At 42.4% G+C, this 13118-nt stretch overlaps 1 protein-coding gene across 29 annotated transcripts in view; it reads right to left on the minus strand.

The window, feature by feature from the left end:
- Nucleotides 1–13118, minus strand: part of KLHL3 (kelch like family member 3) — a 233262-nt gene that overhangs the window by 104666 nt on the left and 115478 nt on the right. For 2 of the 29 annotated variants that reach the window (XR_002780908.1, XM_023531936.1), the window contains exon 1: nt 8228–8721. The exons of 25 other annotated variants lie outside the window; for them this stretch is intronic. Coding sequence is in view for 2 of the 4 variants with exons in the window: in XM_023531936.1 (XP_023387704.1) it covers nt 8228–8283 (56 nt within the window). In the remaining 2 variants the exon portion in view is untranslated. Of the gene's footprint in view, nt 1–8227; nt 8723–13118 lie in introns of those variants that run through there. 2 more of the 29 variants (XM_023531962.1, XM_011362370.2) reach the window with 2 other exon arrangements.

Raw genomic sequence — 13118 nt, forward strand, 5'->3', positions numbered from 1 at the left:
GAAGTCCTACCTATCCTAAGTCCTTTAATATATCTCCACTCCATTCCCTTCTCACAGTCACTGCTACCACAACCTCAGTCCAGGCCATCATAATCTCTTGTCTGGATTACTAAGATAACCTCCTCCCAGACTCCAGAGTGATCTTTACAGAATGTCAGTGTGAGCATTCTGTAAAGATCACTGGTTCCTCACCACATTCAGAATAAATCTCAGAGACTTAGCCTGGACCTTCATAACCCCATCACCGCCCTGAAGACTTATTACTGTAGTATTAAAATACTTGAAATTGCCTAAATAAACGGGTTCTTTTGTCCTAACCCCTACCTATGTCTACCTCCCCTAGGTCCTTCATCTTCCAGAATCCACTAGATTAATTTCCCTCTTCTTCTCATAGTACTCTGTGCTTCCCTCTGTATTATAAAGTACTTCTCTGTCTCCCCCATACAGTGTATGCTGGTAAATGTTTAACAATTGATTGTAAGGAAGGGAGCCCTGATTTGTAACATTTGCCAATTTCTATGGTGTAAATACTCCCACTATGGCAGATTTCAAATGCAACGTCACTGAGTATGTGGAGTTGAGATGTGCAATAGCACATTATTATATCACCATATAGTATTTCGAATGTACAGATATATGAGACAATCTAAGAGGTATAGATCATAGTAAAATTATTAAGAAATGATGAGTTTTGAGTATTTATTATACTTGTTTTTAATATAGTTACATAATTTAATTTTTAATAAAGGCTAAATTTAAAAACTGACACAGAATTCCTGAAAATTTAACAAGTAGCTCTCACAAGTGGGTGAATGCTGGCTCCAGCACACCACTGCCAATCCTAGACTTTGATCTCTATGAGAACCAGGATGGTGTCTTATTTTCCTCTCTATTTTTAGCTTCTGGCATATGACAGGTGTTCAATAAACGAATATTGAGGAAATGAATGGATGGGTAAGTAAAAAGGTAAAACTACCAACTATTCCATCTTTCGTCACTTCCCCTTATTAAAATAATTATGGCTTTGTCCCTCTCAACTTCCTCCTCATTCCTCCCTCATGGGCAGGAGTGGGGCAGGGGGGCTCTTTCCTAGTCTGTCCAGTTCACTGCTTTAGTAATACAGAATCAAGAGGAATGGCGGGGGCGGGAGAGGGGAGGCAAGAGATAGCCAGCACCTACTAGAGAAGAGGGAAGGAAGAAGAGTTGTTGTTTAATGTGTCAGCTCTTGAGCTCTTCCCATTGCTGTGGAAAATTCAGGCAGTGAATGGAAAGAAAAGGACACTAGAAAGCACGTCAGCAAAGCAGGAGACAGAAAAGCCTCTGAGCAGGCTGACTGTGCAGAAGTGTTTGGGGGATCTGCCAGATAAGGAGCTCTAGAGCATCCAAGGTGTGAGAGAAAAGGGAAAAAAGAAAAGGGGAGTCTTAAGAATGCTGCTGAGGTTTATGAGCTATATCGTCTCTAAAAGGCTTCAAGAGATAAAAATAAAGTCAGGCAATGTGAGCTGATACTGAGCCACATACATAGGGCCTGGGCACATTATGTTCAAGCCACAGGTGAGACAGAAGAAAGATACCTGAAAAGGGTAAAGCAACTCTGAGTTGCAGTAAGACTATACCAAATGCATTTAAATCCCTCAACAAAAAAGTATCTCTTAGAAAAAGAAAGTGAAAAAAAAAAAAGCTGGACAGAGAAAGACCTTGGTCATTCCCCACTACCTAAGAAAGAAAATGATTTATCAGACACAGTCATCTGGTTCAGCCTCAGGTCGGATCCCTGTTGTGGAGCTTGAAATCTCTAATACTCAAATGTCCTAACTCAGTCCCTAGCTTGCCATGCAGCCTTTTGATCAATTTGGACTCCCCCAACGTTCTCCTTCAGGAAGCAAGAAAGTAGTGGCAGGCCCTCAGGAACCTCTCACCAATGATAGTTTTCACAGCAAATTAACAAACTGTCACTCAGAGTGTTGTACTTTAGATTCTCACAACGAGTTCATCAGCATGACTCTCCTCCTAGTCGGGGCAGCAACAAGACACTGACAAGACGGGATTCCAGAACCTACAGGGCTCTGGGTGAACTGCAGATCTAGCATGTATCCCAATTCTGAAGTGCGAGGCCAAAATTACCTAATTTAGATTTCTCCTTCTGGATTAATGAAGGATCTGGCAATTGAAGATGTCCAGGCAACAGGATTCAGGACTTGATGGTACAGCAATCCTGTCATCAAGAAATACCACCTAAACACAGGCTGCTATCAAGCCCCATATTCTTCATACTCTTTCAGTGGTATGAAGCCCCCTCAGGCTCACAGCATCCAGATGATTCCCTGCAATAGTCCACACCAACACACGGAAGATATGCGTCAGGAAGCAACAGCTCCTAGGTAACAGTAACAGCATGTATTGAAAGCCAATGATATGTTAAAGCACTTTACCTCCATTATCTCATTTGATCTTCAGAACAATCCTATAAAGTAGATATTATCTGCTGAGGCACTGAAATAAAATTTATCCAAAAGTCCTACATAACTAACTACTAAGTGGAGAATTGACATTCAAACTCAGGTGCATCTGACTCCAGGGCCCAAGCTCTTAACAGCAATGTCCACTGACTTGGGATAATGTCCATTAGGCCAAGGGGGGCTCATTTTTTATGTCCTCTCTGAGCTTCTTCACTGTGTAGCCAAACCGGGCCAAATGAAAAATGACTGAATCCTCTAGGACCTGTGACATAGCACTACTCCAATCTACTCATTGTGGGAAACTGCAGCATGTACTAGAGTCAAAATTATTCATTGTGCTGAATTTGGAATTTTCACACAACCCCACCATGATTCATCAAAGCTGACCAGCAGCTGCTGCCATTCTTATAATGTGCTCCTTCGTAAACAAGCTCATGAACAGGTATGTTACTAATCACATTCCTAAGGGTCCAATTCACAGATCACTTCCTTCAAAACCCAGTGGGGAAAAACTCTTAAGTGAACTGTGTTAAAATGTAAAACATAAGAGAAATGCTTGCATTTAGAAAGAATTAGACAAGGAGAGAGAAAGACTAAAAGAAAACACACCCCTTGTTACGTGCCATTTTGGAAGCCAAGCTTCTATTTGGTTTGAATAGGAAAGCTGAGCTTTTCCATGTGTGTGGTTTTGATAGAGGCTGCAACAGGCTCATGAAAGTTAAAAAGAAAAGTCCAGGAAAGTTGTGCTGAGACTGTAAAAATCCTTATAAATTGAAAAAAGTTACGGATTTCTAGCCTGAGAACCACTGAATGTATATAATAGGAAAACATCTAAGAACAAAGCATGTTCAACTTATTTTTTATATAGTTTATTAATCCTCTTCTCAGTCCAACCTAGATTTAGAATTCATCCAGCGACTGAAAAAAATTAGGTCAGTTCTACAATGGCAAATTTCACCAAAGCACTTGCTTTAGAAAACTCACCCAAAAATGTTCTTGTCTGGATCCATAACAACAATCTAAAACCTAGCAAGCAAGATCCTAAAAACCCAAAATCTGAGTATGGGGAAATCAAGTGGTTCCTTTCACTGACTTTGTTTATTTGCAGTTGAAAACCTTACTTCACCAAAAAGCATTTCCAAACTGGAAATTTTTTTTAATTAGGTTTATTGGGGTAACATTGGTTAATACAATCATATAATTTTCAGGTGTACATTATTTGATATCTGTATATTCTATTGTGTGTTCACCACCCAAAGTCCAGTTTCCTTCAGCTACCATATATTTGATCCCCTTTACCCACTTCACCCTCCCCCTACCTCCCCATATTTGACCCCCTTTATCCCATCTACCTCCCTCTCCTCCCCCACCCCACTAGTAACCACGACTCTATAGTCCTCTGGTAACCACTAGTCTATAGTCCATGTCTATGAGTCTCTGTCCAAACTGGAAAATTTAACTTCAATTATTGTGGATGAAATGCACATCTGCTTCAGACAGCAGTGAGGCCCAAAAATGTATTTAGAAGTTTCTATCTGTTACTTCTACGGATGGGAGAGATCTCAGCAACATGCCATGGGAAGATAGAAAAGGCTGAAGCACTCAACATTTGCTCTCCCTGGGTCTTGCCAGCATTTTACCCGGCATTACAAAACTCAGCATTTAGAGAACATTGGCTTTCTAAGTCATGTCTTCTCAGAAAATATGATCTATCTTTTCCTAGACCAAGGGCAAAAAGATAAGCTTCTTCCAGCTCCAAAGCTCCTTCCCTGAGGTCCGGAAGCAGGCTCTCCTTGGTATGGATGAGCCATCCTCCCTCTGGGACTGCTCACACAAATTCACAGCAAAATGCTGGGCACATGGTGTCCCCCTCAAGCAGGGGCATCCTGATGTTTCTAATGAGGAAAGCCACTACAATTTTAAGAAAAATGGACAACCAAGTTCCCCTTTTCATGATGCTTCTTCTAAAAGTTGTGGCTCCACAACTCTTGCAGGTATGCCAGATAGTAGACCTGGGAAATTTAAATATATGTAACATAAAATTTACCATTTTAACTATCTTTAAGTGTACAGTTTAGCAGCATTAAGTATATTTATGTTGCTGTGCAACCATCACCACCATCCACCTCCAGAACTTTTTCATTTTCCCAAACTGAAACTCCATACCCATTAAACAATAACTCCCCATCCCTCCCTCTCCCCAGCCCCTGACAACCACCATTCTATTTTCTCTTGGTACTTTCTGTCTCTATGAATTTGACTCCTCTAGGTATCTCATATAAGTTGGAAATTTATTGTAATCATCCGCAAGGCTGATTTCCAGAACTGAAATAAAATCCCAATAGCAAGAGCAACTGCCATCTTCAATGTCTATCTGCTCTACAGACACACACACACACACACACTCAATCACGGTAATAGCTGAGGGTCTCTTTCCTTTGCAAATCAGAAGATAGAGTCACCAAGTCACAGTGATTCTTCACAGAGGGAAATGGGAAACTTAGCATCAGAAGGTCCTATAGAGCAGGGGTCCCCAAACCCCTGGCCACTGACAGGTACCGGTCTGTGGCCTATTAGGAACCTGGCCACACAGCAGGAAGTGGCAGGGGAGAGAGCAAAGCCTCATCTGTATTTGCAGCCACTCCCCAGCACTAGCATCACCAGCTCAACTCTACCTCAGATCATCAGGCATTAGATTCTCATAGGAGAACCAGTTCCTGGTGCCAAAAAGGTTGGGGACCACTTTCTGGTTTAGATAGAAGCGAGATGATCGCCTGATAAGCTCTCCCTAATTTTCTCATGGGAATGGACCCACATAATCTGCTTTGCATGATAACTATAGGAAGGTCGTAAAATAAGCCCTGGTTAGTATACCAGTACAAGTCTTGGGGTACAACAGGGCAACAGACTAGTACCAGTGGTGATGGCAACTATCATTTCCTGAGTACTTACACTCTGTGCCAGAAAAACTGTAATAGATGCTTTATACATATTGCTTCATTCGATCTTCACAATTCCATTACTCTCTTTGCACTGAAAAGAAAAATTATTTCTGAAAAAAACGTGACACACTCAAGGTCACACACAGTTTATTAAGTAGACTCATGCAAGGTCTCTGTTACTCCAAGCTCATGCTTTCAATTAATAGCCTTAGAAATCTCTTGGCTAAAAATTTTTAATGCTTAAAAACAGCCCCAATTAAGCTTCAGCATGTTAAGTGTTGAACAAGCCCCAGATTCAGGATCCCTCCAGTCTCTAGAGGTTTGACATGTGATCCTAGGCCAGTCACACAGCTTCTCTGGCCCTGGGTTTCCCAGTGCACTTGTAAAACAAGACTACTTTCCCTATTTACCTCCTGCGTCAAAGCATTCCATGGGGTCAATTACCCGTGCTGAGATAATAAGGCCGATATCCAAGGATGAACCTAGTGGCCAAAGGTTTCAATCTCCTCTCTCACCAACTTTCCTTTTAGTTATCAACACTCCCCACAAAAGTTATCAGCTAATCAGCAAATAATTATCCAGCACCAATTATTCATGCAGTCACATAGTGGTCAATGAGGAGTATTCAGAGATATAAGCACCATCCTCGTCCTTGAGGACCTATTTCCAAGTTTGGGGACTTCTAAGATATATGAAACAAAAGCACAAAAAGATCTAGTGGCCGGGCCTATTCAGTACCCAACTATGAGATATGAACTAGAGGTATTGAAATTCAGAAGAACTTCAGCCTGGACTAGAAAAGCTGAGGTTTCCTGGATAAAGAAGAATTTTAAAACTTGATAAATAGATAGCTTTTGGAAAAGAGGAAGGGAAAGACATTCTAAGCAAAAGTTCTGGAAGCTAAGGATCTGAGGCTGGATGGAATTTTGTACAGTGTGGGTGATCACAAAAGAGACCAAAAGATCTCTTGGTGGGGATGGGGGTAAGCAGTGGGAATGGAGACTGGAGCCAGACTTCAGGGGATGAACACATGGTATGGTAAGCTGGACTTGGAGTGGAAATGAAATGTCATAAGCAGGATGACCTAGCTGGAAACTGCTCAGTTTGGATTTCTTGCCTAATCTCTAGCTCTAGTAACTGAAAAGCAAAAGAACATGTACATAAACCAGGTGTTAAAGACATCAGCCATCCCAGCTCTGAGGCCCAGAGTGATGAAGAACAAGACACAGCTTCTTGAGGGCAAGGACTCATTACATTTCTGAACATAGTACTGGGAACACATTAGGTGCCCTTAAAATGCTTGAGAAGCAGTACTGTGATCTGTTGCTGCTAGTCTCGCATGGACCTTTCAGCCCCATTATACCATGGGTCAAGAAAATAAGCCTGGTCCAGAATCTCTAAACCTCCATTCACAACACCCCTGCCCTTCTGCTAGCTACCAAACCAAAAGGAGATGAGGACAGTACCCACCTCTGCCCCAAGCCTAGGAAACAAGCTACATGGAGTCCAAATACCAAGCTCCAAAGAGCACCCTGGGAGAGGCTACCCCAGCAACACACTCAGTCTAAAAAGTCCCAGATGCTGCCTGTGGGAGTCACATCAAGAAACACAGTCCCTGAGGCCTGTTCAGACAAGAGGACATCCAACAATCACACCAGTGCTAATGGAGCTTAGAGATGTTTAATGACATCATTCTGTACCACGAGATGCAAGAGTTGGGACAATCTGTGCAAAGAAAAGTGTTTATCGAGGTATTCTCCAGACAATGTCGATTTAGTTAAATCTGTTACCATTTAACCAGCCAGTTACCATCTGCATCAAACCGGCAACTCGGAGCAGCAGCCAGACTCCCCTCAGCAGTGCATTTCCATGGTCTGACCTGCTGTCTTCTCACCTCAAAGAAAATGGCAAGCCTTGTTCTCTACCAGCCACAGATCCACAGAATAAAGAGGCTGGCACAACACAAGATGTTTTAGCGCATAGTGGAATGACCCACCCTTGTGGTGCACTAAGCACCTTTACAATGAAAGAATCAGAACCTCCGATAACAGTTTAAAATTTATATGCATGTGCCTGCCAGGAAACAAACCCTTGATAGTCAGATCCAGCTCGACAGAAGTACTTAAATTCTCTTCTGCTGAATCCTATTTCATAAGAAACCCCTGATGGAAGGAGCAAGAGCTCCTCTTAAGCACACACCTTCCAGTATCATTTATAAACTTTTCAATGCAAATGAAAGTCAGTTCAGAGCAAATGTCATCTGAGAGGTTTCTCTCCATCTTACTTGAACTTGTGCATGTATACAGGCACACACGCACACATACGCACTTTTAGGAAAGACATCAGCATGACATGGTTGCTGAAGATTTGAGCACTTCAGTGTGAAAATGCAACCATTCTATGCCATACCAGTCCTGCTATGACATCAAAAAAAAAAAAAAAAAAAAACCCATCAAAGAAAAAACACCCCGGGAAAGTAGCCAGGAAAGGGAAAACGCCTCCTTGAAGCTGCCTGAGAAAGGCAATCCTGATTCAGTTCGTGCTGAAACTATTCCCCAAACACCAGCCAGTCCCTTCTTTCAGGGTGCTACGCTGCCCAGAAAACCCAGACCTGCAGTTGCAGAAGCTAGACCCCTGGAGAAAGGGGCTTCCCTGCTCTACTCTGCCGCCCGCTGGGATCCATCAGTGACCAGGTCTTCAGACTCTGCCTAGCCAACACAAACACAAAAGCTGGTGGCTGCCCTGCGAGCACACATTCACTAACACACGTACACACACACACACGACACAACACACACACGACACAACACACACATACATACATACCTTTCACCCTCCATTGTGCGAGGCCCAGCGGGGGTGGCAGCTGCTGAACTGTGCATGCACCCAGAGATCCTAGCTCTGTTCTCAGTTCTCGCAGCCAACCAGCAGGAGATCTGATCAGCAACAGTGATTCAGCATGGCTGCAAATGAAGCCTCCTCCCTCTCGATCCTCCTTCCTCTGACTTACTAGCGGCAGCTTCTACCGCAGAAGCAGCAGCAGCAGAAAATGTCTTACCCAGAGCTCCCTGCAGCCCTTTCAGCTGCTAAAAGCAGCAACCCACTTGCTCCCCCCTCCCCCGCAGGCTTTCTGCTCCTCCGTCTCCTAGGAACAGCACAGCTCCAGCAACCCGAGTGCGGTGCCACCTTTCCAGCTGCCTCCACATCTGCCCAGGGATCCCCAGTCCAGGTGACTAGCCCACCCCAGGGGCTCCCACCTCCTCTGCCTAAACTGCAAAGGCTCAGGCAGTTCTTCACTAGCCCAAGAAATACTGGCCCCTATCTCCTCCCCTGCCCCAAAGGCTATGAGTCAGTCAGCCTGGCCAGATTGCTGGAATGAGGAGGCCCCTCTGCGGCTTGCAGAGGAGTTAATCCACCTGGGGAAATTGACTTGTAGGTCACAGCTCACGTTCCAATTCCTCCTCCCAAAATCTACAGTAGCTCTGAGAGTCTGATAGATAGAGAGTACTTAGAGGGAAAAGCCTGATAGAACTGTGAAGAATGCAGAAAGAAATTAGAAAAAGATAACTGGTAGAAATAGGTGAAACTGAAACGAACCCTATTTTACTGCACCAGGCCAAAGACGATTGCAGGAGAGCCATCGCAATGATAACGGCATACATTTAGTTCCCTCGGCCATATTGAAAGACAACAAATCTCATAGCACGAACCTGAAATTTGACTTAAGCTGTGGCTCTAACTAGTAAGCCTCCCACTGATTTCCCATCTCCAGCCAAAGATCTTTTGCACCCTGTAATCTCCAGCTGCTGAGACTCAATTTAGACTAACTTAAATCTAAAACATAATCTGGGGAAGGCAGGAGGCCAGTCTGGGTCTCCTAACCACAGCCAAGAGGCTTAGAGGTAATTGAGGCAATCAGCCACTGATGACTGATTAACCACACACACACACACAAAAGCAGTTTAGAGGCTTCCCTGATGCCTCAGAAAATCATACGTGAGCATCTCTATTCTGGGACCCTCCATGTCATGCCTGTGCTTATCAGGATCCATACTATCACTAGTTACCTGAATGACTTTCAGCAAGTCTTTTCCTCACTCTGGACCTCAATTTCTCATTTATAAGACAGGATGAGACCAGACAATCTCTAGAGTCCCTTTCAGCTCTAAAATAATTCTAAAAATGTCTTAAATGTTCCATTTTTCTTTTCATTAGTCCATAAGACTGTTTAAAAGAATATTTTTACTGGACTCTAATTTTTTTGTAAGAGGCTTCAGGGAAGATAACATGACATATGAAAGTACAAGAGATGCTCAGTAAATCATATTATTAATTTTGACCTATTAAGTTTCTTCACCACCACAAAGCCCTGAAATCAAGGGGGGAAGGAAGGACACCGAGGTTAATAGAAACTAAGAGTAACTTAAACATACAGACGGCTGAACTCAAACTAGCTAGGGTGTTATTCTCAGATTAACTCCCAACACCTCAGTGTCCTCTTAGATGAGGCCAGTGCCCAAATTCCCTCTTTCTCAAGTGAGAAGAGGCCTGGGTGATTTTATTTACACCCCACAGCCCTATATCACCACTTCTTCCTTTCATAACAATACTCTCCTCGTTATCTTCGCCCTCTTTGTCCCTTCCTCCTCTAATCAGCCCTGTGGCTCTACTCCAGATATTTCCTCTTGAGGTGAATCACAGGGACCAGGAGAAGCTGAACATCACAAATAAGGAAACTGAATCCCAGAATCATGCCAGAGTGCAGACATCCACCAGGAAGACAACTGGGTGATTCATAAAAGCGACATAAGAATAAGATGAGTCTCTTTTTCACAATTTCATACCCTCATTCACAACTTCACCATACAGGAAAGGGGGAGAAATGTTACATCTAACAACCCAGAGAAAAAGCGGGGCAAAGGCCAGGAAAGGAAATACTTAAAGAGCTGAGCATATTTAGGTTTCAATATGCAACTACTGAGTCCGTTTAAAATTTTACAGAATGTCCTTTGCAACCTGCTTTTCCCCTGCTAACCATCACTACAATGTATGTGTTGAAACCATACTACCACCACCTGCACACTTTATTCACCACTCACTCTATCCACAAGAGGTACAAAGAACAGAGACAACTCAGAGAAGGTCACCAAGAAAAGGCCATACAGTAAAACCAGGGCCAGAGCTGAGCCAAGAATGAGTTTCCAGATTCCTGGCATAAAGTTCCCACCCTAATCTTCTCTAGTTTCAGAGCTACAGTTTACATGTTCTACCTTATTAACCAAATGTTCTCTGGGTCACATCTTGAACCTGTTTGCTTTAAGCTAACCTTCCTGAATGGACTTCAGATTAAGAAGAGTTGCTATTGGATTCTTGCAACAGAGGGAAGTCAAAGGAATCAAAGTAGTATCTGCTTGGAGGAGGAGGTCCCATCCTTGGAATGCCTAGCAATAGTATTTTACCCTACCTTCCTATCCTTCCTCCTCAAGGCTCCTCTCACAGCTTACCAATAGTACTTAGTGGCCCCATCTCTCCATCCCAAAGCAATTTACCCAGCCATCTACATCGACTTTGTTCAGAATCCTCCAGCTCTATGTGGCTCAAGAAGATGTTAACTTTATTGTTGTTTTTTAAATATCTTTGGTCTAAAGTTCTCTTCTCCCCATTCCATCTCTCTACAAGTAGCCAGTATAGCACAGCTTATCTGGAGACAGTGAGGACAATTACTCTTCCTTCTAAGTATCTTTTTTCTTTTTTTATTGCTTTTATCCTCCTTCTCCAAGACTTCAATTCCTCATATTTGCGGCACCCTAATACAGTACAGTTGTCCCACACCTAGCTGTTCAGCGGAACCATCTGCCTAGCTGATAAATATTATAAGCATCAGGGGATCAAAAGGCACAAGAAACTCTTTAGGGTTATGAAAATGTTTTGTATCTTGACTGTGGTGATACACAATTGCATACAACTACTACATTTCATCAAACCAGACACTTAAAATAGTTGAATTTTATTTTATGTAAATTATACCTCAATAAATCTGGAGAAACAAACACACTACAGGGCCAACTTCCACCTCACACCTACAGAGTTAGGGCCCAAGGAGCAAGAATTTTAATAAACTTCACAGATGACTCTAATGTACAGCCAAATGCAAAGACCACTTAGAACGATGAAAAGATCTCACACCATTAGAATCAGACAGACCAGGATCCAAACGTATTTACCAGAAAGACGACTAGGCAAGTTACTTTACAAGTCTCAGTTTTCTCATCTTTAAAAAGGAAATAATAGTCCCACTTCCTAGGGTTGTTAGGTTTCAATATGAAAGTATATAAAGCACTTAGCAGAGACTCTGACCTGTAATAAGCACTCGGTAACCATTAGCAGCTATTATTTGCATTGCCTATGCCCATGCTACCAAACTATAGCTGTGTGAGTCTTTGGTTCTGAGGCCAAGAAGAAAGCCACCCGGGGTACCCTGTGACTGGAAGCACAGCCCCGGGGCTCTCCTGGAGCCATTTCCACTTCTCCTGTGGTCACCATTATCAATAGGTCACCCAGGACAATAAGCAAAACCAGAGCTAAATTAATGCCCACCCACATCTGTATCACCAAAACTTCCCCTCAGATAATGGAGCACTTGATGAGTAGACTCTCCTTATAGCTGCTTCGAGCGCCCCCAGCCCAGGAAGCCAGGCAAAAATTGAAAGTGAACTTGAGGCCCTAAAAAGTCAAAAGGTAAATAGAACAGCACTTTATCCAGAGTAATGCTTGGCTTCCTTCAGGACTCCTTCTCTGCTGGTGGAAGGACCCATGTCCTCAGTACATTTAAGAGAATAATCACTCATGGCATTTGTGTTGTGCTTTAAAGCTTACAAAGCTTCACATCCCTCATCTTTAAGATAACACCTCCTGAATAGTAGTAACTGCTCCCATCCCTTGTCTATGGTACTCTGAGCCAGACTCTGTGCTCAAGACTTTACTCCTATTTAATCCTCAAAAAAACCCTGTGAGAAGGAATTATTATTCCTGTTTCAAATGCGTGGTATATACAAATGCCCCAAATTTTAATGTATTGATTTTGTATTGTACAACTTCTTTATAACAGTTGTACAACACAGTGAATTTATAACAGCGAATTTCTTTATAACAGTTTCTTGGTGAAGCCTTTAGGGTCTATATATAATATGTCATCTGCAAATAATGACAGTTTTAATTCTTCCTTTCCAATTTGGATGCCTTTTATTTGTTTTTCTTGCCTAATTGCTCTGGCTAGGACTTCCACTGTTATGTTGAATGAAAGTGGCAAGAGTGGGCATCCTTGTCTTGTTCCCGATCTTAGAGGAAAGGCTCTCTTTCAGCCTCTCACCACTGAATATGATGTTAGCTCTGGACTTGACATGCATGAATTTTATTATGTTGAAGTACATTTCCTCTATATCCACTTTCAGAGTTTTTATTATAAAAACTGTTGATATGTTGAATTTTGAATTCAATTACAAATGTCAAATGCTTTTTGTGTATCTATTAAGATGATCCTATCCCTTTTATCCTTCATTTTGTTAATGTGCAAATGTTGAACCATCCTTGCATCCCAAAGATAAATACCACTTGAACGTGGTGAATGATCCTTTTAATATGCTGCAGAATTTGGTTTGCTAGTATTTAGTCAAGAATTCTAGCATCTATGTTTATCGGGGATACTGGCCTATAATTT

The sequence above is a fragment of the Pteropus vampyrus genome, unplaced genomic scaffold (genome assembly GCF_000151845.1).
Source record: "Pteropus vampyrus isolate Shadow unplaced genomic scaffold, Pvam_2.0 Scaffold74, whole genome shotgun sequence".
In the NCBI taxonomy this organism is placed as follows: Eukaryota; Metazoa; Chordata; class Mammalia; order Chiroptera; family Pteropodidae; genus Pteropus; species Pteropus vampyrus.